The sequence below is a fragment of the Rousettus aegyptiacus genome, unplaced genomic scaffold (assembly GCF_014176215.1).
Source record: "Rousettus aegyptiacus isolate mRouAeg1 unplaced genomic scaffold, mRouAeg1.p scaffold_m13_p_7, whole genome shotgun sequence".
Taxonomy (NCBI): Eukaryota; Metazoa; Chordata; class Mammalia; order Chiroptera; family Pteropodidae; genus Rousettus; species Rousettus aegyptiacus.
The window spans coordinates 67,362,555-67,387,973 of record NW_023416310.1 but is presented as its reverse complement, the minus strand read 5'-3'; the positions used below and the strand labels follow the sequence as shown (position 1 = coordinate 67,387,973).

Sequence of the window (25,419 nt, the reverse complement as noted above, 5' to 3'; positions counted from 1 at the left end):
TCAGAAGCAGAGTCCACCTCAATGGCAGAATAGCAAAACATGGTGCTACTGCTGCAGTCTGCCACTGAGCCTGTCTGACATGCTGGGCTCGGGGATGAGGAGAGGACTGGGTGTCAGCAGCACAAGGGCTGTGCAGAGGGGCCGTCGCACAGGTCACAGAGGGAAACAGCCACTGCCCAGACTGTTGCGCCATGGCAGGGAGGGAAGCAGGGGCCTAAGCACCCAGACTCTTGCTTCTCCTGCTGTCCCTTTGCAGGCTGGTGCCTCCCGGTTGACGCTTAGGAGGCAGAGGGCCAGGGAGCCCAGGCGAGGAGTCCACATAGATTGGAGCAGGGAAGGAAAGAAACCTGTAAGAGGGAGGGCCAACAGAACAGCCAGCGCAGCTAGACAGCCCAGAGCCCATGGCAGGTGGCATGTCAAAGCCATTCCATAAACATGTATTTAGTGGATGTCACAGTGGCTGCCAGGCTGGGCTCCTCTAACACTCTAATGTGTGTTCCTGGGGTCTGGCAGCTCTAGCTCTTCCCTGAGGCAGGGACTCTGAGGTGGATGAAGGAGGTGTAAGAAGGGGTAGGGCCAAAAACAGTGTGGGGAGTCCCCAGGTTTGACTTCGGCCCCGGGAGGTTGGTCACACAGAAGGCAGGCAGCCTTGTGTCTGGGAGTAGTGAGGAGAAAGCCCTTTTCTGGGGTCTCCGCATAGGTGGGGGCTGCCCTACGTCCTGGGAGGCCAGCTACCTTCCCACGCTTGTGAGTCTGTTTTTCCCTAATTATTTACAGTATTAATACATGGAAGCCCTTTACAGTTTCCAAAGTGCCTTCCGGGATGGTGGCTCATTCAATTCCCACCACAGCCTGTAGGCAATGCTGCTCTGGCCCCTTCCCAGGGGCGGTGAGGCTGGGTGACTCACGGAGGGGCTCCCCAGCAAAGCTGGCCAGGAAGGGGGAGGCCTGTAAACTGCTAGTCTACAAGCACTTTCTCTTTCCCTTAGTTGCTGGGGCTGTGGGTGGCCTCTTCTCTGCTAGAAGCTGTCACCTGACTGGGCTCAGTCTCTGGGAGCTGCTGTGGCCCACTGCAGGGTGGGGGAATGGGATGTGCCCCTCCTGGCCTCTCCTCAAGACTTCCAGGCTGCCAGACACTGCCTTGTCCAGTGAACCCAGGCCCACAAAGCCACCCCACTTCTCTGGACAAACACCTCTCCTGGCCCCTGAGGCTCTGGCTGGGGAGGTGGGAGGTCATCTGAGGACAAGCCTGGAGGATCCTCTGTAACCTTCTCCACAACCCCACTGCCCAGCTTGGCTCTGGCAGGGCCACCCCTGTGGGCGGACATGGGAGAGCAAAGGGCAGAGGGTAGGGAGTACCACTCCCAGCAGCCTGAACAAGAGCTGTCCTCCACCCACCAGCCCGCACCCCGGACGGGGAGATGCACTTCCCCCTCTGGGCCTCAGTTTCCTTGTCTGTGAACTGGGGCTGATGAAAGTCCCCGGGGTGAGGCCTGGGTGAGCAAAGCTGGGAAAGGCGGGCCTGGTGCACGAGACTGCTTTGGCCCCAGTTCTGTGCCCGGGACCCAGAGAGTCCGAGCGGGGCATGCAGGCTGGGGCAGCTGAGTGCAGCAAGTCCAGTGGGACACATGGCCTTTCTGGCTGCTGCACAAGACACCTCCTCAGGCCACTCCCTCCCCCTACCCTTCTGGAGGTACTCCTGTGGGCTCTGGGCATGGGTGGCACACACTCTGGGCTCTCCTGTGTCTCTGTTGTCCCTCCCTTGCCCTTGGCACCCAGCCCAGCATAGGGAAGGCTCTAGCCACCTGGGTTTCCGGCCTGATGATTAGTCTCCAGGCTGCACCCAGGGGCTCAGGGCTTGTCTGGCGTCTGGCCTCCCTCATGCGGCCCACTGTTGGGTGGTCTTGCAGCCCCAGGCAGCCCACCCATGATGGCAGGGATGCCGAGCGTCTGGGCATACTTGGCCCCTGAAGGGTCTGGGAAGCTGACCCAGGTCACCACTGCCCTGCCTGGCCTTGCCTCAAGGGCCTTTCCTATCTCAGGCTAAATCGAAGCCCATCCCTGCCCTGGGGGAAACTGAGGAAAGGAACTCCTTGCCCAGCCCCTGCTGTGTATGAGTCAGGCTAGACACAGGGGCAGCAGCTATATCCCAGGAAGGAGCAAGGCCAGCAGTGATGAGGTTACCTGGTTGAAGTGCTAGAGAAGGGCTCAGTGAGAATGTGGTCAGGCCACCCTCTCCCTGGAGCAGGGTTCTGACTTGGGGCAGTGAGTAGGCTCCCAGGGGTTGTGTCACTTGGGGGGACAACAAGCCCAGCACCTTGTGAAGTATCCCGGGGGTGCCCAGCACAGGGTCTGACACCCAGGGCACCCTTTCCAGTGCATTTGTAAAACCAAAGACTAATATAGGCCATCTTGTTTTAGCCTCCCATCTCCTGAGTGACGTCTCCTCCACAGAGCAGCACTGATAACGTGTGTTACGTCACTATGAATGGGAGTGTGTGTGTGTGCATGTCTAAGAGGCCAGGCCTGAGAAACAGCCTGCCTGGACTTCTGCTGTCTGAGCCAGCTTCCTTCTGGGGCAGCATGGACAGGATGGGCAGCCTTGCAGGGAAGGGGATGTCACACCTGAGTGTATGACTGGTGAGACTTTTGTCCCAGTGAATGCTGGGAGATGGGGAGAGTCTCAGGGCTGGTGGTTATGTGTGCAGGTATGCAGGCTGCACAGAGCCACACAGGGTATGCATGGCAGTGTAGTGGCCCCAGAGCTGGGCCCTCAGGTCTGTGCATGGGTCCCGGGACCACTGGGGTGGGGGAAGTGCTCATGGAGGGGCTCCTGTGGGCTGTCCTGGAGCCTGGGAGGACATCCCAGTATCTACAGGGGTGGGAGGGTACTTGGGTTTGATCATGTGTGCTGGTGTGACATCATGTGTGGAAAGACAGGTGCATGTGTGTGCACCTGTGTGTGCGTGTGTGTGTACATGTGTGTGTGTCTGCACGGCCCTCCCTGGCGTCGAGGGTGGCTCTGTGAGCAGTGGTGGCGTCAGTTTTTTTGTCATCTTCAAGGGCAGCATCATCCGATTTGGGGCTCTAATCTGCCCTAATCCTCTCCAGACACTTCCTCCTGGTACCCCCATCCCCCATCCTCACACTGGCCATCTGCGCTGCCAACCCAGCCTGGGCCTAGGCCTGTCCAGGTGCTGTCCCCTACAGCCCCCCAGCAACCTCCCCCTCTTCCCTTCCCCTGACACGTGTCCCTCTTAGATTTTACAGGCCTAGAAGAGGCCTGGCATGAGCCGAGTGCACAAAGCAGCTGGCATCAGTCAATGGCTCCTGAGTCCCTTGTCTCTGGAGCAGGTGCCCAGGCAGACAGGGAACCTGTTCCCTTAGCCGGCCCACCGTTGCTCCCCCTGATGGGGAGCCCTCCTGCACTGCTCCTTCTCCCCGACTGGATCCTGGACCCCTCCTCATTTTCATTGTCGTCCTGGGCCCAGCACTGTCCCCTGAACCACCATGGCACCCTGACCTCTCCCTGCAGCCACCCCTGCTCCTATATCTGTTCTCCACCCACAGCTGGAGGGGCTGCTATAGTGTCCATCAGATGGCTCACTCCTGTTATCAGGACCTTCCAAAGATTCCCACTGGCCTTTCAATCAAATTAGACCCTCACACGGGCCAGGCAAACCCAACAGGGGCCGCTTCTGGAACTGCATGCCCCCAGCTACTCCCTGGACTTCAAGCCTGTCTGGCTGGCCCTTCTCATCCCTCAAGTCACAGCTCCAAGGCCATCTCTTCCCAGAGGGCCCTCTGCCCACCTCATTGCCCTCTGGGCATTCTCTGCCACACCCACCCTTTTCTGACACTATCTCAGGTTTTACTTACTTGTCCATCTCTGTCTCCCCCCGGAAGTTCAGCTTGCGAGGCAGGAATCTTCCCTGTCTCTTTGGCAGTACATCCCCAGCACCCATGCAGAGCCTGGCATACAGGTCATACCTGGCATGTGAGCCAGTGCAGCCTGCCCAGCTCTGAGCTGCAGGCGGCTGAGCTTATCTTGGAACCCAGGACAAACAGCTCCCCTTGCAAGTTACACGGGGCAATGCTATTTGGGCTGGAGTGTTTACTCTCTGGAACTGTCCTCTGGGACCTGAGGGGACCTCTTTTTGCCTGAATCGGGGTAAGTGGGAGTGAGGGGCCCAGCAGGGCCCCATCCTGACACTGACCTCTGTTCAACATTGTGGATTTTCAACCTTCCCATGAAGGCTAGCTAGGGGTGCAGAGGTGAGAAAATGCACCTGTAGAGGCATGAGGCTGCCCTGGGAGTGCGTGCTGGGCTCCCCACTGCCCTGTGTATCATGCCTTCCCTGGAGGTTAGAGCTGGGCTAGGAGATGACACTAGTCAGCAAGGTCCTCCTGGATGGTGACCGTACAGCCAGATCCCAGCCGAGAAGGTGGAGGCAGATGGGAAGAGCCTGGGTGGGTGGGGTAGGGGAACCTGGATTCGGGGGCAGGCTGGAGGGACACAAAATTATGGGTTCAAACTCTGGCTCCGGCATCTACCAACCATGACAATTCGGGTCAGTTAGTTGGCCTCTTGGTAGCTTGGTCCCCCATTTGTATTTTGGGTGCCAATAATTACCATCTTTTAGGGCTCTTTGGGGTTTTAGAAGAGGGCTGGGGACATGGCAAGCCCTCCGTGTGAGTTGTTGAAGTATCCTTTATGAAGAGTGATGGGACCTGCTGGGAGGGGTATTCTGGCGCAAGGGGTGAATACAGGAAACGGGGGGCCTGGCAGACCCTGCCCAGGGGCCAGGCAACCTATGCTGAACAGCCAGCTTCCAATCTCTGTCCTCCTCCCACCTCCGGGTGTGTGGCCTGGGTTCGGCCCGACTCCTTTGGGCCTGGTTCCCTGTCTGCAAAGTGATGGTGCTGAGGCTGCCACCCAAGCCTAAAGCTTAGATGCAGTAATGCCTGGAAGGCACCTGGCTCAGTGCTGGTCCTTGCTACTGCTCAATGAGGGCACAGAGAGGTTAAGTCACTTGTCCAAAGTGACATGGCCCCTGAGTCCTGGGGCTCCCTGAAGCACACTATTGCTGCTGCGGCCCCTCAGCTGCTGCTGCTACTGGTCTTTACAGGGGTGGTAGCACAGCCTGGTCTCGGGTAGTAGTAACAGTGTCAGGGGTGGCGAGGCGGGTAGAGCAGTCCGGGCCCCTCTGGGCCTCGAGGTCCCCTTGCCACCCCACAGTGAAACCAGGAGTACTCTTGACACAGCCATGTGCCCTTTGACCGACTGCAGTGGCCACATTTCTGAGACTCCCTTGTCTCTTCTCAACTGTTATACAGGTGACAGAGTCCTTTCTTAGCAATGATCCCTTCTTCCTCGGCCACCTGGGTGCAGGGGCACCCAGATGACAGGGCGGGAATGGGCTGGCTCACTGCCGCCATGGCTGGGGGCTGCGAGTGTGCTGTGGGTGGGTGTGTGCCAAGGGAAGAGGCCACAGAGGGGGTCTTTCCTGGTCCCAAGCCCAGGTCCCCTTCCTCCGGGCGTGGCCTCCCCTCCCCTCCGTACCTCGTGCTCCTCATGAAGGGAGACCAGGGCAGGAGAATCAGACCCCACAGAAGGCACTGTGCCAAAACTGTGAGGGGCTATGGGGACCCTCTCTGTGGCAACATGTCCTGACTCTAGCGTCTCCGACCTTGTCACTCTCAGTAGCATCTTTGATACCATCTATGCCAGCCAACTCAGTTGTTATGAACCCAAAATTTATTGTAAGAGGAAACTATATCATTACTGTAGGTGGAGAACTAGTCTCTCTTGCCGTGGATACAACATAATCGCAAAAATAAATGTTATTGCAATAGTGAGGTCAGCTCCTGGAGGGCAGTGGTTTGTGATTTATTGCTATGTCCCTAGCACCCATGACTACACCTGACACATCGCAGGCAGTCAGAATATATCTTCTGAATGAGGGGCCGAGCAACTAAATGAATAGGCACGGAAAGGGATGCGTGATCTGGAATGGATGCACCGAGCCTGTTTGTTAAAATGGGGAAAAGCAAAGACTGCAGGGGCGTCAAAGCCACAATGACCCCAGATGGAGACTTTCTTGTCATATTTACTGTATCCAGCACAGCTGCCCAAGTGTGCTCCTGCTTACATACACACAAGACCTGACACTCATGTGGTGACAGGCCCCAACCCCTCAACCACACGTGGGCCCACTTCTGAGCCAGCCTTGCTGAGGACTGGGTGCTCCAAGTATACCCTATCCCCCCAGTCCACCACTGTGGAGAGGGCGTGAGTCGTCGTCCTTGTCTGGCAGAAGCCTGTGGGGGTGGCCGACCTCGTGGCAGAGGCTGGGCACAGGAAACCTCATGTCATCCTGACTCACTCCTCTGGCGGGGCTGGGGATGGCCATCACTTGTCGCTCTTCACTCTTACCTTCATACCTACTCAGCTTAAAGATCCCAGCTGCCCCCTTCATTTCTTCCTTCCTCCCTGGGGCATCTGCTTGGGGCAGAGGTTCTAACAGACGGAGGAGGAAGGGAAGCACAATGGCAGGCAACCACAGCACAGAATTGGGAGTTTGGTGACTGTAAACCATAAACTGCTGTGCATGAGGGCTCAGGCTGTGCTGTGGAGTGGGGAAAGGCTGGGGATCCCAAGGGCAGGGGCCCAGGGATGCCAAGCCAGCTGTCCAAGAAGATGCTTACAAAGAAGAACACTGAATCATCATGTGTTCCAGTTGGGTATTTTAATTAAAAAAAAATAAAATAAAAAGAAGAAGAAGCTGAGCCCCAGACCTATTTGATAGAGTCTGTTCTGTAACAGCCAGGCCAGGAAAACAAACCGAAAAACCTTCTTAGTCTGGCTCATACCTGCTGCTGACCCCTTCCCGTCTGCTGATGGGAACAGGGTCCTTCCTCTGGGACCTGCAGCCTGTGGGCAGCCATCTAACGAGATCCTCTCCACACACTGCCCTTCACCCATGTGCCCAGAGCCCTGCCTCGCTCCTGCAGGGAAGCGGTTGGTGGTCCTTGAGGAGGTGGCAAAGGGGACAAGACAGCTGTGCCATGACTCACCAAGGGTTGGGGGATTGTTAGTCAGAACAGAAGTGGGAGGGAGGGACGTGGGCTAAGTTCTGTTCCCAGGCCTCAGGCTTTTACGCTGTAATGGGGGTGGGGGCTCCCCCAGTTTTTAGGAATGAGGGCAGAGGAGCCCCTCCTTCATAGTGAAGTCAGGCCTCCTTGCTCTTGTGTTCCAGAGATGAAAAGGGACAGCCCCAAAGTAAGTGGCATTGCAGGGGTGACATACAGAATCACACAGGCAGAAATCACTCCTCCTGCCCAGAGTGGTGGGCAGGACCCTGGGGCTAGGGACACTAGAGCAAAGCCTTGGCTATGCACTCCTACTTTCATGGAGGGGCAGGGGGACAAGCTTATCCCAGCATGGATTCCAGGGCTGGAGCCCCCACACTGCCTAGCTGCTGTCCTCCTGAGCCTGGATCCTAGCTGGCTAGTCCTCTCTCTTTCCCCCAAGGAGCCAAAGGCCAGGGCTCCCAGCATAGCAGGTGACGCCAGCCCCATGGTCAACAAGCCTGGGCCTGACAATCCTTTCGTGTTCTCTGTAATTTTCCCCTGGAATCAGCCATTAAGTCATCTGCCAGCTGATGCCAAGGATAAGGCCCATATCGGCCACTGGCATCTGTGGCCCAGACTCCCTGGCTCTGCTGTGGCTTTGCCACATCAGCCTCCAGACTGCCCGATAAGGAGGCATAGAGCACTGCAGGTGCCCAGGCAGTGGTGTGACCGCACAGCCTTGTAACCAGTGTGAGTGTGCAGCTGCTCTGTTACGAGCTCCCAACTTACCAATGAGGACACTGAGACATGAGTAGGTGACCAACCCCAGGAATCATTGTCATCCTTGGGGCTTCTCTTGCCCGTGTCCCCTCTCCTCCATGGCACACAGAAGCTGTGGGCTCTGTGCTGTCTCAAACATTGTGGAATTGCATACAGATCTGCTCCAACACATGTAGATAGGTCAAGCCATTGAAGGGCCGGACAATGCCCACAGGTCCAAGCCGTAGCCCTTCAGGAAAGTCTGGGCATAGGGGTCTTATGAAGAGCACAGAGTACTGACTCAGGGGCAGTGAGGCTGAGGGGGTTGGGTTTTAAAATCCCACACAGCTAGGGGTGGAAGTGGGGCAGCTCCAGGACACTGTCCCCACCCACCAGAACTTCACTGCTTGGGAGTTCAGATACCCAGGCACGCCTGAGTCTCACCACATCTGGCCCCCGGGCTGGTGGCTGGGTGGGAGCAGACACAAGGGGTGTTATCGCAGAGCTCCCCTTCTTACTGCTTGCCGCCTAGCTCCAGGTTAGCCCTGGGTCCCTGCTGTCCAGGGCTCTGCTGCAGATAGTTGGGGCCTGAGTAGGGGAAGGGTGGGGTGGAGGGCAGGTTCTGGTAGTTCTTCTCTCTCTTCCCCTTGAGAGGCTCTTGAAATTCCCCAGAGGCAACCCAGAGAGCTCAGCAGCGTCAGCAGAGTTCCCCTTCAGATCTGGCCCGTGACTTGGGGAAGTGCTTCGCTCTGGGCCCCTGGGGTTTCCCTGGGCTCCAGGGAGGGAAGAAGCCTGGCACCACTCCTAACTGGAAACTCACTGTGTCTCCAGCCTTCCCCACCCTTCCCAGGCTGGGGTCATCCTCACCCGGTCGCCCAGGGTCTTGGCCTCAGAGAACCATGTTCTGGCCTAGGTTGGCCACTAACCTGCTGCTCGACCCCGAAGTGGGGGAGGGGGAGGAGAACATCAATCCCCTTTTGCCCAAGGTCTCCAAGTAGAAGAGAGACTGCACCCTTCAGTGTAGAAATCACTGGTAGAAGCAGGCACAAGTCAACTTTTGCTGTGACAAATTCCTGGGGGTGGGGAGGGGTGGAACATCCTGGAAGGGACAGGGAAAAGGGAGAGGAAGCTGGGCGAGGGACACCACAGCCGAAGTCCCTGGGAAGGGGGATGTGCATCTGAGAAGCCAGTCCCCAAGGAATGAGAAGCGCACAGCGCGCCAAGTGGTGGGCGCACTCTTCCGGGCTGCGGCGGAAGGAGGGGGTGTTTGGGCCGCACTGCCCCCGGCACACACCTTCTCTCAGGAGCTAGTCCCCGGTCCTCCCCCAGCGCATCCGCCCCCAGTCCCGGGCGACCCGCCCGCGTGAGGCCGCAGGGGCGGCGCTGGCGCCTTCCTGCTCTGCCCTTGTATGGTGGCTTGGGGGCCGGGCCAGGCTACTTAAGGCTGGGCTGCTAACAGCGCCGGAGCTGACGGTGGGGCCGCGCGGAGAGCTCGGGGAGAGGGAGGAGTGGGGAGCAGAGGGGAAGCGCAGGAAGAGGCCGGAGCCATGGGGCTGGAGGAGGCACGAGAGCTGGAGTGCGCGGCGCTGGGCGCGCTGCTGCGGGAGCCGCGGGAGGCCGAGCGCACGCTGCTGCTCGACTGCCGCCCCTTCTTGGCCTTCTGCCGGCGCCACGTGCGCGCCGCGCGGCCGGTGTCCTGGAACGCGATGCTGCGGCGCCGCTCGCGCGGCCCGCCCGCCGCGGCCCTCGCCTGCCTGCTGCCCGACCGCGCGCTGCGGGCGCGCCTGGCCCGCGGGGAGCTGGCGCGCGCTGTGGTGCTGGACCAAGCCGGAGCCTCGCTGGCCGCGCTGCCCCCCGACGGCCCGGCACGCGTGCTGCTGTCAGCGCTGCTGCACGAGACCCGCGCCGGGCCTACCTCTGTGTGCTTCCTCCGAGGTGAGCGCCCGGCCCTCCGGCCTTCCGGCTAATCGTGCCTGGCCCTCCCTTCCCCGCCCTCCCGCTAACCATGCCTGGCCTTCCCCGCAGGAGGCTTCGACGCCTTCCAGGCCTGCTGTCCCGACCTGTGCTCTGAGACCCCTGCCCCGGCCATGTTGCCTGCTGGGGCCGAAAACAGCCGCTCAGACCTCAGGGCTCCCTTCTATGACCAGGTGAGTTGAGATCAGGGCTCTTTGTCACTGTCCCCGTGTGTGTGCCTGGCATAAGTGGCTTGTGAGCGCCTCCCTGGGTCTGTGGATGTCTGCCAGCTTGTTTGAGAGCTGGGGAAGGGGGAGCGTGTGAATCTGTGAGCGGACATCTCTGTGTCCTCATACTCGCAACGGATCCTGGTCAGGCCTGGGCGGAGCCGACCTCACTCGCGCCCTTCCCTGTCCAGGGTGGCCCCGTAGAGATCTTGCCCTACCTGTTCCTGGGCAGCTGCAGCCACTCATCGGACCTGCAGGGGCTGCAGGCCTGCGGCATCACCGCCGTTCTCAACGTCTCCGCCAGCTGCCCCAACCACTTTGAGGGCCTTCTGCGCTACAAGAGCATCCCTGTGGAGGACAACCAGATGGCGGAGATCAGTGCCTGGTTCCAGGAGGCCATATGCTTCATTGGTAAGAAGGGGCCTAGGCTCGGACCCGGAGGAGCTCAGGGGCGGGACTGGGCCACCGGTGTCCCCGCCCACCTTCCCGTCTGATCCCGCCCATCTCTCTTGCAGACTCGGTGAAGAACAGTGGGGGCCGAGTACTGGTGCACTGCCAGGCAGGCATCTCACGCTCGGCTACCATCTGCCTGGCATACCTCATACAGAGCCGCCGCGTGAGGCTGGATGAGGCCTTCGACTTTGTTAAGCAACGTCGGGGTGTCATCTCGCCCAACTTCAGTTTCATGGGGCAGCTGCTACAGTTTGAGACTCAGGTGCTGTGTCATTGAGGCAGGCGGAGACACACAGAGCTGCGGTTCCTGGCCAGCTGACTGGGGACAGCTGGGCTCCCCTGGGACCCCCTGCCAGTCTCCCTCACCTCAGTTTCGAAAGCCCTCAGGTGGGGGCGCTGGGGGTGCAGGAATGCTGGACCCTCTCACCTGGTGCTCTTCTGCTAAGGGTCATTCAGGGATGAGAACGGAGGGTTGCTCTGCTTCCCTCCCCCATCCTCTGGCAGAAACTACCTGGACTGTACACTCATGGATCCGTTGGTCCCACCACCATGTTGAAGCCCTTGGCAGCCTGAGAACCCCAAGGAGCAAGCTGTGACAACCAGAGCCCTGTCTGGGGGTGGCACACCCTGGAGCTCTGTGTTCCTGCCGGGACGTGGGCTTGGGGGAGCACGGTGTCTCTTTTGCGTATGTGGATGTGAGCATTTCATGCCCCTATTGGTGCTGGAAAGTTATTTGTGTTCAACTGAGAGTTAACACTCCCTCCCCCACTTCCTCCCAGCCCTGTGGGCGGGGCTGGAAACTTAGCACTTTATATTTATACAGAAACTTGAGGATGTGTCAATAAAATATTGTTTTGTTTAAAAAACAACTTCTTAAGCATCTGCTCTCAAGTCAGTTCCCTGGGAAACTATTCAAAAGCTGTTTCCTAAGCAGAATTCACCTTTCTTTGTGCCTGGAGCCTGAGCACCAAAGGGAGAAGTTGCAAGTGGACCCTCACAGGCAGGAGGCTCCCTTCCAGTCCCAGCTCTCTGGGTGCCGGTGGTCTTTTCCTGGGCAATGTCCTGTCTCAGCTGAATGAGGTGGTTCTGGGAGTCTGGCTCCAGTCTTATTCCTGTTACTGGCTTTGGTCCTGTGGGAAAAAGCTGGGTCTATGACTCAGAACTGGACCCAGCGCTGCCCTAGTCAGACCCCACTTCCTTTCTGGAGCATGCGGATGGGTGTGCATACATCCATGTAACTGGCTGTCCTATGGTTGTGGCTGCCTTGTTCTTGGCCTGCACACACCTACATGGCATATGTGTGGATCTTCATACATCCTGCATGTGTCTGCGTGTACCCCAGGGTGTGGCTATCCCCGTACTATGTACCTGTAGCAGGCCTCCACTTGCCCATCATCGGGCAGCACAGCTTCTCCCCTCCACATGCCCAGGCTGGAACCCCCAGGTCTCAGAATGCCTGTCCATGCTGGGGCTCCTGGCAGCCCCTGTTCTGGAGCTCCTCGTCCCCAGAAGGCATGTGGCCTGGTGTCTGGCAAGGAGGACATGTCACCGGTGATGGGCTTCGTCACTCTTCATGCTGACCCAACCAACTAATGTGTCTTTACTGAACACTAGTGACAAGCCCAGATGTGCAGGGAGAATGAGGTGTCTGGGGAAACGTGAGACAGGGCCCAGCCAGGCCAGCATGGGGGCACCTGCCAAGGCTGCCGGGGTGTGGGGGTGTGGAGGCTTGGCCTACTTCAGCCTTCACTCTGATGCACTTCCAGACACTTGGATGCTTGGATACTTGGAGCGCCATCTCACTAACTGTATTTTGTCCTTCTGGACTCAGCTCAATGGTCACCCTAAAGAACACTGTCTCTTACTGGGGCACATCTCAGTGGGGCAGTGGAGTCTGTTCATTTATTTTATTTTATTTTTTTTTTAGGTTTTAGCTATTTGGTTATTTTTATTTAATATTTTTACTTCTATATTGAATTGGCAGAGTAGCTTCTGATAGTTAGAGGGCCGGTTTTGCTTCACCTCATTGTACTTCAGTTTCCTTGTCCATTAAATAGGGTTTTATCACAAGCCCCCACCATTAGGGAATGCCTGTCAAGCCCCTGCACCTGTGCCTAGTAGATGCTCAGGAAGTGTTAGCTCCCGGTGTCTGAGAGGGGAAAGTTTTCAGGTGTGCTATTGTGCCTCTCGACCAGTCTGGATGTTCACAAGGGTGGGGCCTGTGCTCTGCTGAGCTCCACAGGAGTATGGCATGAGAGGACACTCAGTCCATGTAGCTAAATGAAGGACGAACAGCCTGTCCCCAGCCCCACTCTTGCTCCCTCTGCTCCCTTCTGAGAACTTTCACTGAACCCTGCACTTGCCCCCCATGGTGCCTTGTGCCCAGCTTCTCCCCACCCTCTCACCCACCTCAGCCAAACCAGGAAGGCTCTACCGGGGGTCCAGAAGGCTTGGGTTTGGGCTAGGGGTGGAGAACACCTCAAGAGTTGGCGGGGCTTCAGGTGGAGTTGGTTGAGAAGGAGCTGCAGGTGGGGGCTGGAGAAGCTGCTATTTAAGGAAGGGGTTGCTTTAAATCTGCAGCCTCATCCGGGTGGATTTGAGCTCCCACCGGCCCACCAGGCCCACCATAGATAGCACACCATGGGCGGCCTCTGGCCTTGGGTGCTGGGTCTGCTCTCTCTGCCAGGTAAGTGGCTGCCTCACCTTCCTATTTTGGCTCTACTCTGCAGTGCTTGGAAGACGCTGAAGCCTGTAGGGCTCCGAGTTGGTCCGAATGGCCCAAGACTGGGTTCTTCAGGAGTGCCCTCTAGAGGCCCTCTAGAGCCAGCTCCTGAGGTGCCAACAGCAGGCCTCCTGAAGACCCTGGGAGCAAGGGCCTGCCTGGCAGGAGGTGGCAGGTGTGGCACTTGGACTCCTTGTTCTGCTGGCCAGGCCAGGCTTCCCCAGGCTGAGCCAAATCTCCAGAGGCCTGGGCTGAGGCTAGCCCGCACCCTTCCATCAGCGTTGGAACCTGAGGTCCTTCCTGCTGCTTCTGCTACCTCAGACACAGACACTCAGAACTCAGGGCTGCTCTTGGAGCCCAACTTTGGTTCTGATAAAGGATCCCCTTTCAGAGTGGTCTTGGCCTTGGTGCCAGCGGGGGCTGGGAGGGAGGCTGCGCAGGCTCCCAGGACACCTTGCGGGAGGCCATGCTGCCCTTAGTGAAGCTCCTGGGTCTTGTGGTTGACCCCACCCCTACTCTGTGTCCCATTGTCTTCTCTCATTGGGGGCACTTTGGCCTCATGTGTCTGGGCCAGGTTGGATCCTAGGAGCACCCCCAGCCTCGAGCTGTCCAGGAGCCTGTGGGAACAGCTTCTCAAGCCTTGCCTCTGAGGAAACCCAGATGTCTTGGGACAAGGACATCCCTGCAATTAACCAAGGTGAGGGTCCCGTGTCCTGTCATGGGATGGCAGGCACAACATCATCCAGGTGGTGGGGAGAGAGCTATGCTGAGTGCTCAGCCAGGCAGGAGAGGCTAACGGGAAGCACGGAGACTGTTTTTGGGCCCCTGTGTGTGGTCTGCAGACAGCTTCCAGGTCAGCGTTTCTGTGTCTCTGCGCCTCCTCTGCCAGGCTGCTACTTATAGCAAGTGGGGAAAGCAGGGTTTTTATAAATGGCCTCATGAAAGCAGGGGTCCCTGGGTCTCTCCATGTCTAGCGGACATGGGTTCAGTCATTGATGGACACTTAAAAATGAGTCAGCCACCTGGTTGCAGGTGTGAGGGGACAAGCTGGGGATTCAGACAAAAAGCAGCAGAGGCCCCGGGCCTCCCTGTGGGGTCTTAGGTGGAGAGTGGAATATGCAGACATCCTGGGACCAAGCTGGTCGGAACAAAGACTGGGGTTCAGACACAGATGCATTGGGGAACAGGGTGACCTTGCCCTCAGGGTTGGCACTGCAGATGTGGTAGCCACCATAGGGTGTGCCCTCTCCTTGCTCTGCGAGCTGACCTGGAGCAGGGCAAGATGGAAGCTTTTTGTCATGGTGACCCTTCTAGAGGTAGCCAGACTCAATTTGAGGCTTCCCTGGCATTGGTTTTTCAATGCTGTGGAGATCCTCTCATCTCGTACTTTCAGAACTAACAATTAAGTACCCGCCAGTAGCAGTGTCCCAACTGCTGGGATGTAGGCTGCTGAGGCTCCACAGCTAAAGACTCATGGTCAGGGATGCTGAGGGCTACTCCCTCCACACTGACTCATGAGGACCTGGCACTGGCCCTGCCAAGCCGTATTGGGGCCCAGGGTTGGATCAGGGCTGAGCTGGTCTCTTCCTGGCACTCCAGCTCCCTTCATTCCCTCGGGACACCCCTTCAAAAGCCTCCTGGTTGGGGCTGTTTCCAGGGAGCCCAGCTTCAAGGGCCTGTGGGGTACCAGAGCCTCTTCAGAGATTCCTTGTGGGGCTGAGATCTCAGGAAAGAGGCAGATGATAGAGAAGGGCTGCCCCTGTGGCAGGAAATGGGTGGGAAAGAGGGACGAGAGACAAGCTGAAAAGGGAAGGAGTGGGAGGGATAGAGAGGGCCAGGATCCTGGGAGGCAGTACTCGCTCCCTTCCTGTGTGTGGCAAGCCGAAAGTTCTGTCACTTGCCACCGCGAGCGTCCTGAATACCACACAGAGGGGCAGGAGTTAGATGAGGTTTCAGGTGGGACAGGAGAACCCAGGGTATGTCCCAGTGAATGTGGCTTAGGCCAGGCTGGAGGACAAAGAAAGTAGAGGCTGTTCCCTCACAGCAGAGGGTCCTCTCACGCAGGAGACAGGGATTAGGACCCTGTTCTGTGGGCCTCAGGAGCCACAGACTGCATTTGAGCAAGGGAAGGGTGTGGACAAGCTGAGAATCATCACACTGTGTGGACTGGGGCTTGGGCCACATAGCCTCAGTGCCCAGGGGAGATCTGGCTCAGAGCTGTGGTTACCTGGCCTGGTAGCCAAGGCCTCTGCTGGGCCTTCTGGAGAGCCTGTGTCCTGGGGAACTGAGCCCACACACACTCCTCCCTTTCTTCCCAGGACTCATCCCCGAGGAAACCCCAGAGAGCAGCTTCCTCCTCGAGGGGGACATCCTCCGGCCGGTGAGTGAGGGTAGAGGATAGAGGCCAGGATCCTTCTTTGTCGCTCATAGCCTGGTAGACACCTCCTCTCGAAGTCTGAGCAAATGTCCTATTAGGAATAGCTGGCCTGAATGCAAAGCAGGCAACATCTGAAGTGGCAGCATTCTGGGAGGGCTTCCTGAAGGAGGGGCTTTGAACCCTCATGACCCAGCTTGGTACCCTGCCCAGGGGAGGTGCTCAGGAAGTACTAGGATGAGAGGAGAGAAGCACAGTTTGGCAGGGTGGTGGGAGGGTTGGAGGGAGGCGTTGGTGAACATGGGGGCTGGCTGCTAGCCTGGGAAGGCAGAACAAGGAGCAATGTAACTGCCTTCCTGGCAGGGGCTGGAGGGTGGAGTCAGAAAGGACTGGGTGGGAACTGGGACGACTTGCCAGTGGAGAAGGGAACCCGTGGCTCAGCAGAGCTGTACCATTCTTAAGGGACTAGGGTTGGCAGAAGGCTCCAGAACAGGACAGTGACCTGGTGAGAGCAAGGCTGTCTGTGGTTTGGAGGCCGGCTATAGATGGCACACATGAGGCTGGGCTGGAGAGCCAGAGGCAGCCCCAGGGCTGGGCAGGGTCCCTGGGACTGGGACGAGCAAGGCCCCTGTTCTGCATCTCCCAGTGAGTCAGGGGTAAGAATAGAATCTGGTAAAACTGTTGGCTTGTGGGGCAGGACAGGCCATGGCTGTGAAGCCTATGCTTCAAAGGGTTTTGGTTTGCAGAAGACAGTAAAAGCTGCCATGGCCAGGGGTGTTGCCTCAGAATCAGGCTGGGGAGGACTCTGTCTCCATCTTTTCACTGCACATTCAGGCAGCTTAGGACATGCTATGCTCTGGGAAGGGGCTGCCCGTGGGGCTCTGAGCACTTGTGGACTCAGCCCCCGGGTGCTGGGATGCCTACCCAACACTTGGGGACAAGTTTCTCTGCTTGATAGAGTCAGCTGGATGTTGTGTGCTACAGAAGGAAGACTGTGTTATGCAGTGCAATTCACACAGCTGACTTCCCAGCTTCTCTTCCATTTTCTAATGGCCTCCTACCCTCATGTCTAGGCCCTGTCTCTCAGATCTTTAGGGCTCTTGTGGCCTGAGATGTGGCACACTTGGGGGCAGGAAGCTTGTCTGGCCTATGTCCCCAGAGGTCTCTGAACTCTACCCTCTTTCCTTAGAGTCCCTTCCACCTGTTCTCAGCTACCAGCAACAAGTGGCCCAAAGATGGAGACATTGTGGAGGTCCCCTTCCTGCTCTCCAGCCAGTATGGTGAGTGAACACTGGGGCCCAGTGCCTATTCACATTGCAGCCTGGGCTCAGCTTTGGGTTTTCTCTTCCTCTACGTCCCCATACCCCTCCACCAGCACCACCCAAAGAGCCCTTCCCCTAGAAGCCAACACTTTTTTTTTTCTAATAAAGAAGAGGTGGTACATATATACAATGCGATACTGCTCAGCTAGGAAAAAGAACCATTTGCGACAACGCAAATGGATCTTGAGAGTGATATGCTCAGTGAAATAAATCAGATGGAAAAGGACAGAAGCCATATGATTTCATTCATATGTGGGATATAAACAAAGTAACAGATGGACTAACAACATAAAAAATTGGACTATCTGATCCATTCTGAGACCCTCACAGCCCAGGAAACGGTGACCTATCTGAGGTCACAGGGCCAGGGTTTGTCTGGAGCCAGCTTTCTTCTCCACACACGATCATGCTACCCTTTCTTGACACCCCATATTGGGAGTGATTTGAAGCTCAGATGTGTCCCCTCCCCCCCTCATGTAGAGATTCAGGGCACGAGAGCTCTGGGGGCCTGGCCAGGGGTTCAGCCAGGGTGTCCTCTCTCCAGACGAGCCCAGCCGCGAGGTTATCCTGCAGGCATTTGCTGAGTTTGAACGCTTCACATGCATCAGGTTTGTCACCTACCATGGCCAGAGAGACTTCATCTCCATCGTCCCCATGCCCGGGTGAGTACTCCTGGGCGTGTGCCTGTGCACGCGTAAGCATGTGTGTGCAGGGTGCATTTAGCCTGGGATGGAGTAACCTGTTGTCTAGAATCTACTTCTGGAGCTGATTTGCCCAGGTCCAATCTCCTTGCTCATTCAATGTGAGCTGGACCCACAGGCCTCAGTGCAGCATGTTGGATGGAGGGTGGAGGGGTGGCAGGGGAGGCAGTTAGGTGCTTCCTTTATAAGCCCTCATTCCTGGGAGACCTCATAGCCTGGTGGGAGAGTGCAGGTTTGCTAGACAGAACTGGCCTCGGGTCCAGGTTCCACAGTGCAGGAGCCACCTGACTGTGGGCAAGTCCCTTAATTCCGTGCTTTTTTGCCTTCTCTCTGTACTGAAGGCGGTGTAGCACCTACTTCCTAGCTTGTCGGGAGCCTGAGCTAATGTGTGTGACAAGTTTGATTCAGGGCTGCTCTGTGGGTACCCTCACTTAACAAGCTGCTTCTGTCACCCACATTAATATCAGCTCTCACCTCCTCCTTATACCCCAGGCCAGTAATGAAGCTCCAATACACCCACTTCCAAGAAGGCCAGGCAGTAAAGGGGCTTGAGAATCACAAGCCTGGGACTAGAGTCCAGAATGGCGATGACACATTAGTCTCAGGACTTGGGAGGAGGGGAGCGGCTAGATTTGCTCTGGCTCTCTGGGCTGGTGCCCACCTAGATCACTGTCATGGCCCTGCAGGTGCTTCTCCAGTGTGGGGCGCAGTGGAGGGATGCAGGTGGTATCCCTGGCACTCACCTGTCTCCAGAGGGGCCCAGGTATTGTCTTGCATGAGCTCATGCATGTGCTGGGCTTCTGGCATGAACATGCACGGGCCGACCGGGACCGCTATATCCGTATCAACTGGGATGAGATCCTTCCAGGTAAGCCAGGGAGTGCAAAGGCCAGGCCAGGCCTGGGAGTCCATGGAGAGAGGGCTACAGGTATGGGCCAATGCCCAGGGAGTTGCATGGCTGTTTGGAAGAGTTGTCTATCTTTTCCACCATCTTCCTGTCTCCCATGGGGAAGTTCGGGTGGCCTTTCTTCCTGACACCCGGAAAGTGGACCAGATGCTGTTGCTCTGGGCATTAAGCCTTCACCTGTCCACCCAAGTCATGCCCAGGATGGGGTATTGTCATTTCTCATGGGCATTGTGGGTTACCTGAAGATGGGTTGGTGGCATCCTATGACCCATACTTATCGTGTACCCATCTAGCAGCTCCTCATGTGCCAGACACCACTGTATGTGTGGAGGTGGGGGTGGGTGATGGGCTGTGTTCCAGCTGGGGGTGGAGCTGAGCCAAGCAGAGGCCTGGTAGTGGGTAGTGGGCAGTGTGTGCCCAGTGTCAGAGACAGGTGGCTGAGGGCTGTGCTGCAGGGGCTTGGTGCCTGTGCAGGGACACTGGTGGGCATGTGGAACCCAGGAAGTGTGGAAAGGCTGGTCTCGGAGTGGGCCATTGCACCAGGTGCCAGCTGTGTGCTGGGAACGGTGCTGAGGGTCTGATCCCAGTCATGGAGACACTCTGCCCTCATGGGGAAACAGAATGATTCAGGAGATGAGAAGAAGAGAGACAACTGCTTGGTGAGGGAGGGGAGCAGGGGAGGCATACGGTCAGGATTTTGGTTTGGGGTGTGGAAGCAGAGGGGAGGACTTGGAAGTCTTCCTGCAGCTGGAGGACTTTGGCATGAGTGTGACCTCAGCTGCTGCCACCGTGGGGTTAGGTATGTGAGTGCCTGAGACAGAGATCAACATCATGGAGCCCAGAGAAGGGGTGCCCTGGGGTGATGGGGTAGCCCCTTGTAATAGAATGGGGCATCGAGATTGGAGATCAGAATTAGTCCAGGGAAGTGAGGGGTGTAATAGAGATTCTGTACCCTGAAAACAGGCTAAATCCTTCCACATGTTCATAGAATACTTGTGAACACTCATGACAGCCATGAAAACTTCCAGTTTGAAAATATGGAATTAACACAAATGGTTTGATCATAATGGAAAGTAAAAAGTAGAAGCTAATAACAAATCAAACCTAAAAACTTCTTCCACTTGAAAATTAAAGTTAAAAGACAAAAAGCAAACCTTTCTTTTAGCTCTGGTGTTAAAGAAATTGCAAGAATTTTTTTAAAAATGTAAAATACATTAGAACTAATGGTTCACAGCTAAAGTAAGGCTCAGGGAAAATAAGTAGACTTAAATGCTTACTTTGTTCTATTTTTGTTGATATAAGTATTTCAATTTAAGTTAAGGAAAAAATAAAGGAAAGTGGAAAGGAATTAAGGTAAAAGCAAGAATTAATGAATTAGGAAACAAATAGCACTAATAAGCTCAAGAGCTGCTGCTTAACAGTAAAATGGGTTAAAACATCTGCTACCCTAATGGGAAGTATTGCTTAAGAATGGAGAAAAATAAGAACATATTTGTATTTAGTTAATATGTATGGAACAGACTCTGCTAGGATACAGGAACTATTAACAGTAATAAACTGGGGGTGGAGGGTAGGGATGCAGAAGAGAATGGAATGGGAGACTTTTTGTGTATCTTAAGCTTTTGATTTCTGAACCAGATGAATATATTGCCTATTCCAAATTATGTTGAATAACATAAGGGTTTTTTTTTTAAAGGAAAAAAAATTCTTGATGGGCAGGTATTTCAGGCAGGTGATGGGATGACATTTGATTTATGGTGAGGAGGCTGCTGGTGAGCAAAGGTGACCATAGGAGGGTGTGAAAGTAGCTGGGCCTGGGCGGGGGATTGGGGGTTGGGAGGCAAAGATGGAGGGTGCAGCTCTTCTTTCTGTGATTCTCTGTGAAGGGCAGGAGAGAAGTCGGGGGTGGGAAGCTTGTCCCTCCCAACCCTGGAACATCCGGGTGACAGGGAGAAGTGGGTGCTGTGGTCACCAGGGAAGTATGGACTCCAATCTGGAAGTGGGTGATGCTGGCCCGTGACAGGAAGAACAGGCAGGCTTGTTGCGGGGAAGTGAGGTTCACCTCAGCAGACGTGGGGGCTAGCAGGTGGGTAAAGTGGGGGAGTAGACACTGCATCCCACCGGTAGGGGGTGCACAAGTCCCTCCAAGAGCTCTAGAGTTTGTGTGGACCCTGCAGTCTGTACTGACTGGTCTCTCTCTACAAGATCAGCTTGAGAGGAGGTAGGGAGAACGCTTAGGAGGTGGTGGCAGGCAGGCCAGCTGCGTGGTCCCTGTGCTTCCGCAGTGCAGGGTGTAGATCTGAACCCCTCCCAGGGCAGGGGCGTGAAGGCATGAAGAAGATGGGAACCCGGGACCAATAGTAGCAGGGGTGGGGGCAGGGGGAAGCCCGCTCCACTTGGCTATAACTTTGGAACCCTCTGCTTAGGTAGCCATAAGTTCCCTGGTGTCCCCTCCCTCCTCCCCTTCCCCCTCCTCCTCCCCGCCTCCCTCCCCTCTGCCCATCTATGAATATTTTTTTCAGGCTTTGAAATCAACTTCATCAAATCCCGGAGCAGCAACATGCTGGTGCCCTATGACTACTCCTCAGTGATGCACTATGGAAGGTGAGGCCCCTTCTTGTCCTCCTCCCGTTGCACTGCCTGGCCAGCTTCCCCTGTGTCTGGACTCAGCCCCTACCTGCTGGGTTCCAGGCTTGCCTTCAGCCGGCGCGGGCTGCCCACCATCACGCCTCTCTGGGCCCCCAGTGTCCATATCGGCCAGCGATGGAACTTGAGCATCTCAGACATCTCCCGGGTTGACCGGTTTTATGACTGCAGCCCCAGTGGCCCCCGCCCCCGTGGGGGAGGTGAGTGCCAGGCCAGTGATTTGAGGAGCCTGGAGAAGGTTCCTGTGCTGAGGTGGTATTGAGGCAAGTGTGGTGGGAGATGATGTTGCAGAGGTGAGCAGGGCAAGGTCAGCAGGGGCAGGAGTGGGTTGCTGTGTCCTGGGGGCAGTTCGCTGCTTTCCCCCTGCTACACACACTCTCATGCTGGGACTCCAGGCCCTGTCCTCTTTCTTGCTTCAGGGTTCCAGGCCCAAGGCCAGGGCAAGAGGCCCCCTCCCGCCTCTCCACCACCCCTGCAGCGGCTTCTGGAGGTGTTGTCTGCTGAATCCAGGAGCCCTGACCCCAGGGCTAGGGAGAGCCCACAAGAGTGGGAGTCTCCTGCCCTGGAGAAGTTCCATGTGAAGGCCTCTGCAAGGCAGCCTCAGACCCCAGCTTCCTCCCCAAGATCAGGGTCTGGTGCAGGCATTCCTGGTCATGCCCTGGAGCAGTCCTCACTAGCCCAAGAGCCCACTGTACCTTCAGCCCCATCTCTGGAAGCAGAGGACCCAGTTCTCGGACCCTTCAGCGGGATGCCAAGAGATGGAGCCTGTGGCTTCTGTCCCCAAGTGGGGAGGGTACTTTCTGCCCAGAGCAGCTGGGTCTCGTAACCCTTGGCCCCTCTGGGTGACACCCCTGTCTTCCAGCCCCTGTCTGAGGCCCAGACCTCTCCCTCTGCCCCTTTCTTCCCTGCCATGTTCCTTCAAGAGCTCCCGGGAACAGAGGGGCCCCCTAGGCCTGTCAAGGGGAGGCAGGCCTGTTGGGGACACCTGGCTCTGCCATATCTGCCTCAGCTCTGGGAGGTGACATTCTTTAGGGCTCCAAGGACAGGGGTCTGGAGGGGTGAAGAAGAAGGTTCTAGCCTTAAAGACAGTGGAAGTCCTGTAGCTGAAGCTTGGCCCCCTAGCATGGACTAACAGTGCTGTCCCCCACCCCCCACTTGGGCCAGGCCTTGTGGGGAGCCTCATGGGTGGGACCCTGGCAGTGGCCCCCTGTCTCAGATGTCTGGTGCTGGGAATGTTGGCCTGCATCCACAGCCTCCACCCCTCCCTTCTGCTGTAGTGCAGGAGGGCTCAGATTCTCGGGGTGCCATCCAGGGTGGAGGCCCTCTGGGACTGCACAGTGGGGACCTCATGAGGGCCCTGGACACATGTCCCTGAGTGCCCCTCCACCTGCATTCTTTTTCCAGTAGCCTTGTTCCCTTCCCCTCTCCCAGGACTTGGGCAGAGTAGGTCGGTCTCAGAAGGTGGGGTGGGCCTAGGGGATCACCCTGCTTGTCTTCGTCCAACCAAGGCCCACTTGTTCTCAGTGACTGGCCTCCCCCATGTGGGCTGTCCCAGGGGTGAAGAACATCTCCAGGGGTGCTGGTGGCAGGCCAGCTGTTCTGCAGCCTGGGTGGGAGGGAGCAGGAGCCCTCGCCTTGTCCTAGTGGGTTCAGATGTTTGGGAAAGGCAGAAATAAAGCTGGGGACTTGTTCCAGGCATTGAGTGCTGTGCTGACTACCACACAGGTGAGCACCTTTGATGATCTTGACTGCCCTGGGGGGCCCTCAGGTGGTCATAAACATCTTCCAGAGGAGTGTGGACTGGGCCTTTGCCAACCTCCTGGGCATTATGGGACATGAAGGCACACTCACAGGAGCTGGAACCTCCACCTTCAGGATTTTCTAAGATTGAACAGGAGCCTTAGCTTCAGGGGAGGTCAGTGTGGGGTGGGGTATGCTGTCTTCTTCTTCCTCCCAGATGTGGAGGATGAAGCCTAAGTGAGTTCGGAGGGGGCTAGTTGGGGCTCTGGCCGTGCTCCTGGTAGGGGTCAGCTCCCCCAGGCCACTCCCAAGTAGTCTTTGGGCTAACCCTGAGGTAGATACATCACACATAGTACCTTTGTCTGTCAGAGTGCCACTGCCACACGACCTGTCCATCTCTGAGCAGCTGAGCCACGCCTCTGGCTCTGGGGTGGGGTTTCCTGGTGGCCACATAGTTCAGAGGAGATTACATGCTTTGCTTCCTGTGAGGTCTTCCCAACCCTCAGAGACTTCCCATTACCTGCCTCCATTAGGATGTGGCTTTGGGCTTGCAAGCAAGGTGGAGCTGGCTGAGTCTGCTGGTGCAAGGGGAAGTCTGCTCTCTCCTCTTTGTGGGTTATCGGGGACAAGGCTGTTCTTGTTGTCCTTCCCCATGAAGCCACCTATCACTACAGTTTGTTCCCCAGGCTAGTGCTTGGACTAGGCCTGCTCCACGTGCCCCATCCTGTCCCTCCCTGGTGGGCCAACCCTGGAGACCCAATGTATGGTATGTATGTGGCCCTGGGTGTTAACTAGAATCCAGGTGGCTAGTTACCCCACCCCAGGGTCTGTAGTCTGTTCCCCAATCTGTGACCACATAGCTACATGGACTCATCAATTTATTTACTCATCCAAAGACTTCTATTGAATTAGGTACCAGGTAGGTTCCATTCTAGGTACTAGGAATAGCACAGTGAGCAAGGCAGGGTTTCTGTTCTCATGGAGTTTATTCAGGGGTGGGGAGAGGAATGGACAGAACACACACGGGTGACAAAGCATCTTAGATTGACAAATGACAGGGGACGGCAGGAGTGTTGGCATTTCAATTGAGACCTGACAGGCGGAGGCTACCTAAGAACAGTCAGTGTAAAGGCCCTGAAGCAGGAACAAGAGGGCTTGGACCAGTGTAAGTGGGGGGATTAAAAACGGGGAGCAAGCAGGGCCAGGCCAGTCAGAGAGGGAGGGTTTTGTTCTCCAGCTGCTGAAGGATTCTAAGGAGGGGGTGACAAGATCTGATTTGAGATTTTAAAAAGTCATTCTGGGTGCTCCGTGGAAAATGGACAGAGGTGGGGAGAACAGTAGGAAGCCCCTACAGTTGTGCAAGCAAGAGCAATGGGGGTAGTGGAACTGGGCAGAAGGGGGTGCTTTTTGAGTACGTTTGGAGGTTGAGGCCACCCCACCTGCAACTAGCTGCAGGGGTGAGGGCTCCACTGGGCACTGACAGAGGGGAGGGGCTGGGCTCAGGGGAATGGGCTTGCTAAGTCAGGCTGTCAGACCTCTAATGGGTGGGTCACGGAGTGTGGGGTGAATGAGCCTAGAGTTCAGGGTGGTAGTCACCAGTACACAGGTGGGAGCCATGGGGAGGCAAAATTGCCAGGAAGAGTTCAGGTATAGAAGAAAAGAGTCCCAGGGCTGCACTGGGTGCTGCGTCACAATGCTGGGTTCCAATCTCAGCACTGTTAGCCCTTGTGCCCACTAACTCTTTGTTCTGGGAGGGTGGGGGGGGGGCTGTCCTGTCCATTGTAAGATGCTTATCAGGGCTTCTTCCCACCAAATGCCAGTAGCCACTTCCCTTCCTCCTGTTGTGTCAGTCAAACATGTCTCCAAACATTGACAAATGTCCTTTGCAGGGGAAGGGGCAAAAGTCACTCAGTGAAAATCACTAATTTAGAGTTGGGGAAAAGAAAAGGAGGCTGAGAGGGGGTGCCCTGTGAGGAGGGGGCAGACGCCGCAGATAGTTCCAAGGACAGGGAGTGTCCCACTGTATGATATTGCTGAAAAATTGAGTAAGATGGGGACACTTGGTATGAAGCCATGGCTGACCTACTAGGACAAGATTCAGTGGAGGGTAGAGGAGAGAATGTGAGGAATTAGAGTTGGAGAAAGTGGTGGCTGTGGTGGCAGACGGGGTCCTAGGGAGTGGGCTGCCCTACAGAGTGAGAGGCTTGACTACCCTCCAGAGAGGGGGTAATTGAAGAAGCAGTGTCCTGGGGACATGAGAAGGTTTGGGGTCCAGGAGCTCAGGCAGAGGACTTGCCTGAGACGAGGCTCAGATGCAGGTGTCTGTGGGGAAGCTCCTGTCTGATAGTGGCTACTTCCTCCTCAGTGTAAGGCAAAGTCACAGCTTGGGGGCAGGGGGGAGAACAGTGCAAACCAAACCGATTCTGAAGAGAGTGAGCTGAGCTCTAGGAAAGTCTGGAGACTTGTGGTCTGAGTTGAAAGCCAGGCCAGTCGATACAGTGAGTGTTCTGCTCCGGAAAAGGCAGCCGCTGGTCAAAGGCG

At 56.5% G+C, this 25,419-nt stretch overlaps 2 protein-coding genes across 2 annotated transcripts; both read left to right on the top strand.

Annotated features, from left to right (window-relative positions):
* Positions 1-9,322: 9,322 nt before the first annotated feature.
* Positions 9,323-11,181, top strand: DUSP2 (dual specificity phosphatase 2). The gene is made up of 4 exons (XM_016142922.2): positions 9,323-9,768; positions 9,859-9,980; positions 10,205-10,424; positions 10,529-11,181. Exons 1-4 carry the CDS (start codon positions 9,381-9,383, stop codon positions 10,741-10,743), a joined length of 945 nt encoding a protein of 314 aa, XP_015998408.2. The 5' UTR covers positions 9,323-9,380; the 3' UTR covers positions 10,744-11,181.
* A 122-nt stretch (positions 11,182-11,303) lies between these two features.
* Positions 11,304-23,114, top strand: ASTL (astacin like metalloendopeptidase). The gene is made up of 9 exons (XM_016142921.2): positions 11,304-13,152; positions 13,763-13,885; positions 15,507-15,568; positions 16,752-16,842; positions 17,429-17,546; positions 18,272-18,453; positions 21,015-21,096; positions 21,184-21,338; positions 21,558-23,114. The coding sequence occupies exons 1-9, from the start codon at positions 13,107-13,109 to the stop codon at positions 21,962-21,964; spliced, it is 1,266 nt and encodes a 421-aa protein (XP_015998407.2). The 5' UTR covers positions 11,304-13,106; the 3' UTR covers positions 21,965-23,114.
* The last annotated feature ends 2,305 nt before the right edge of the window (positions 23,115-25,419 follow it).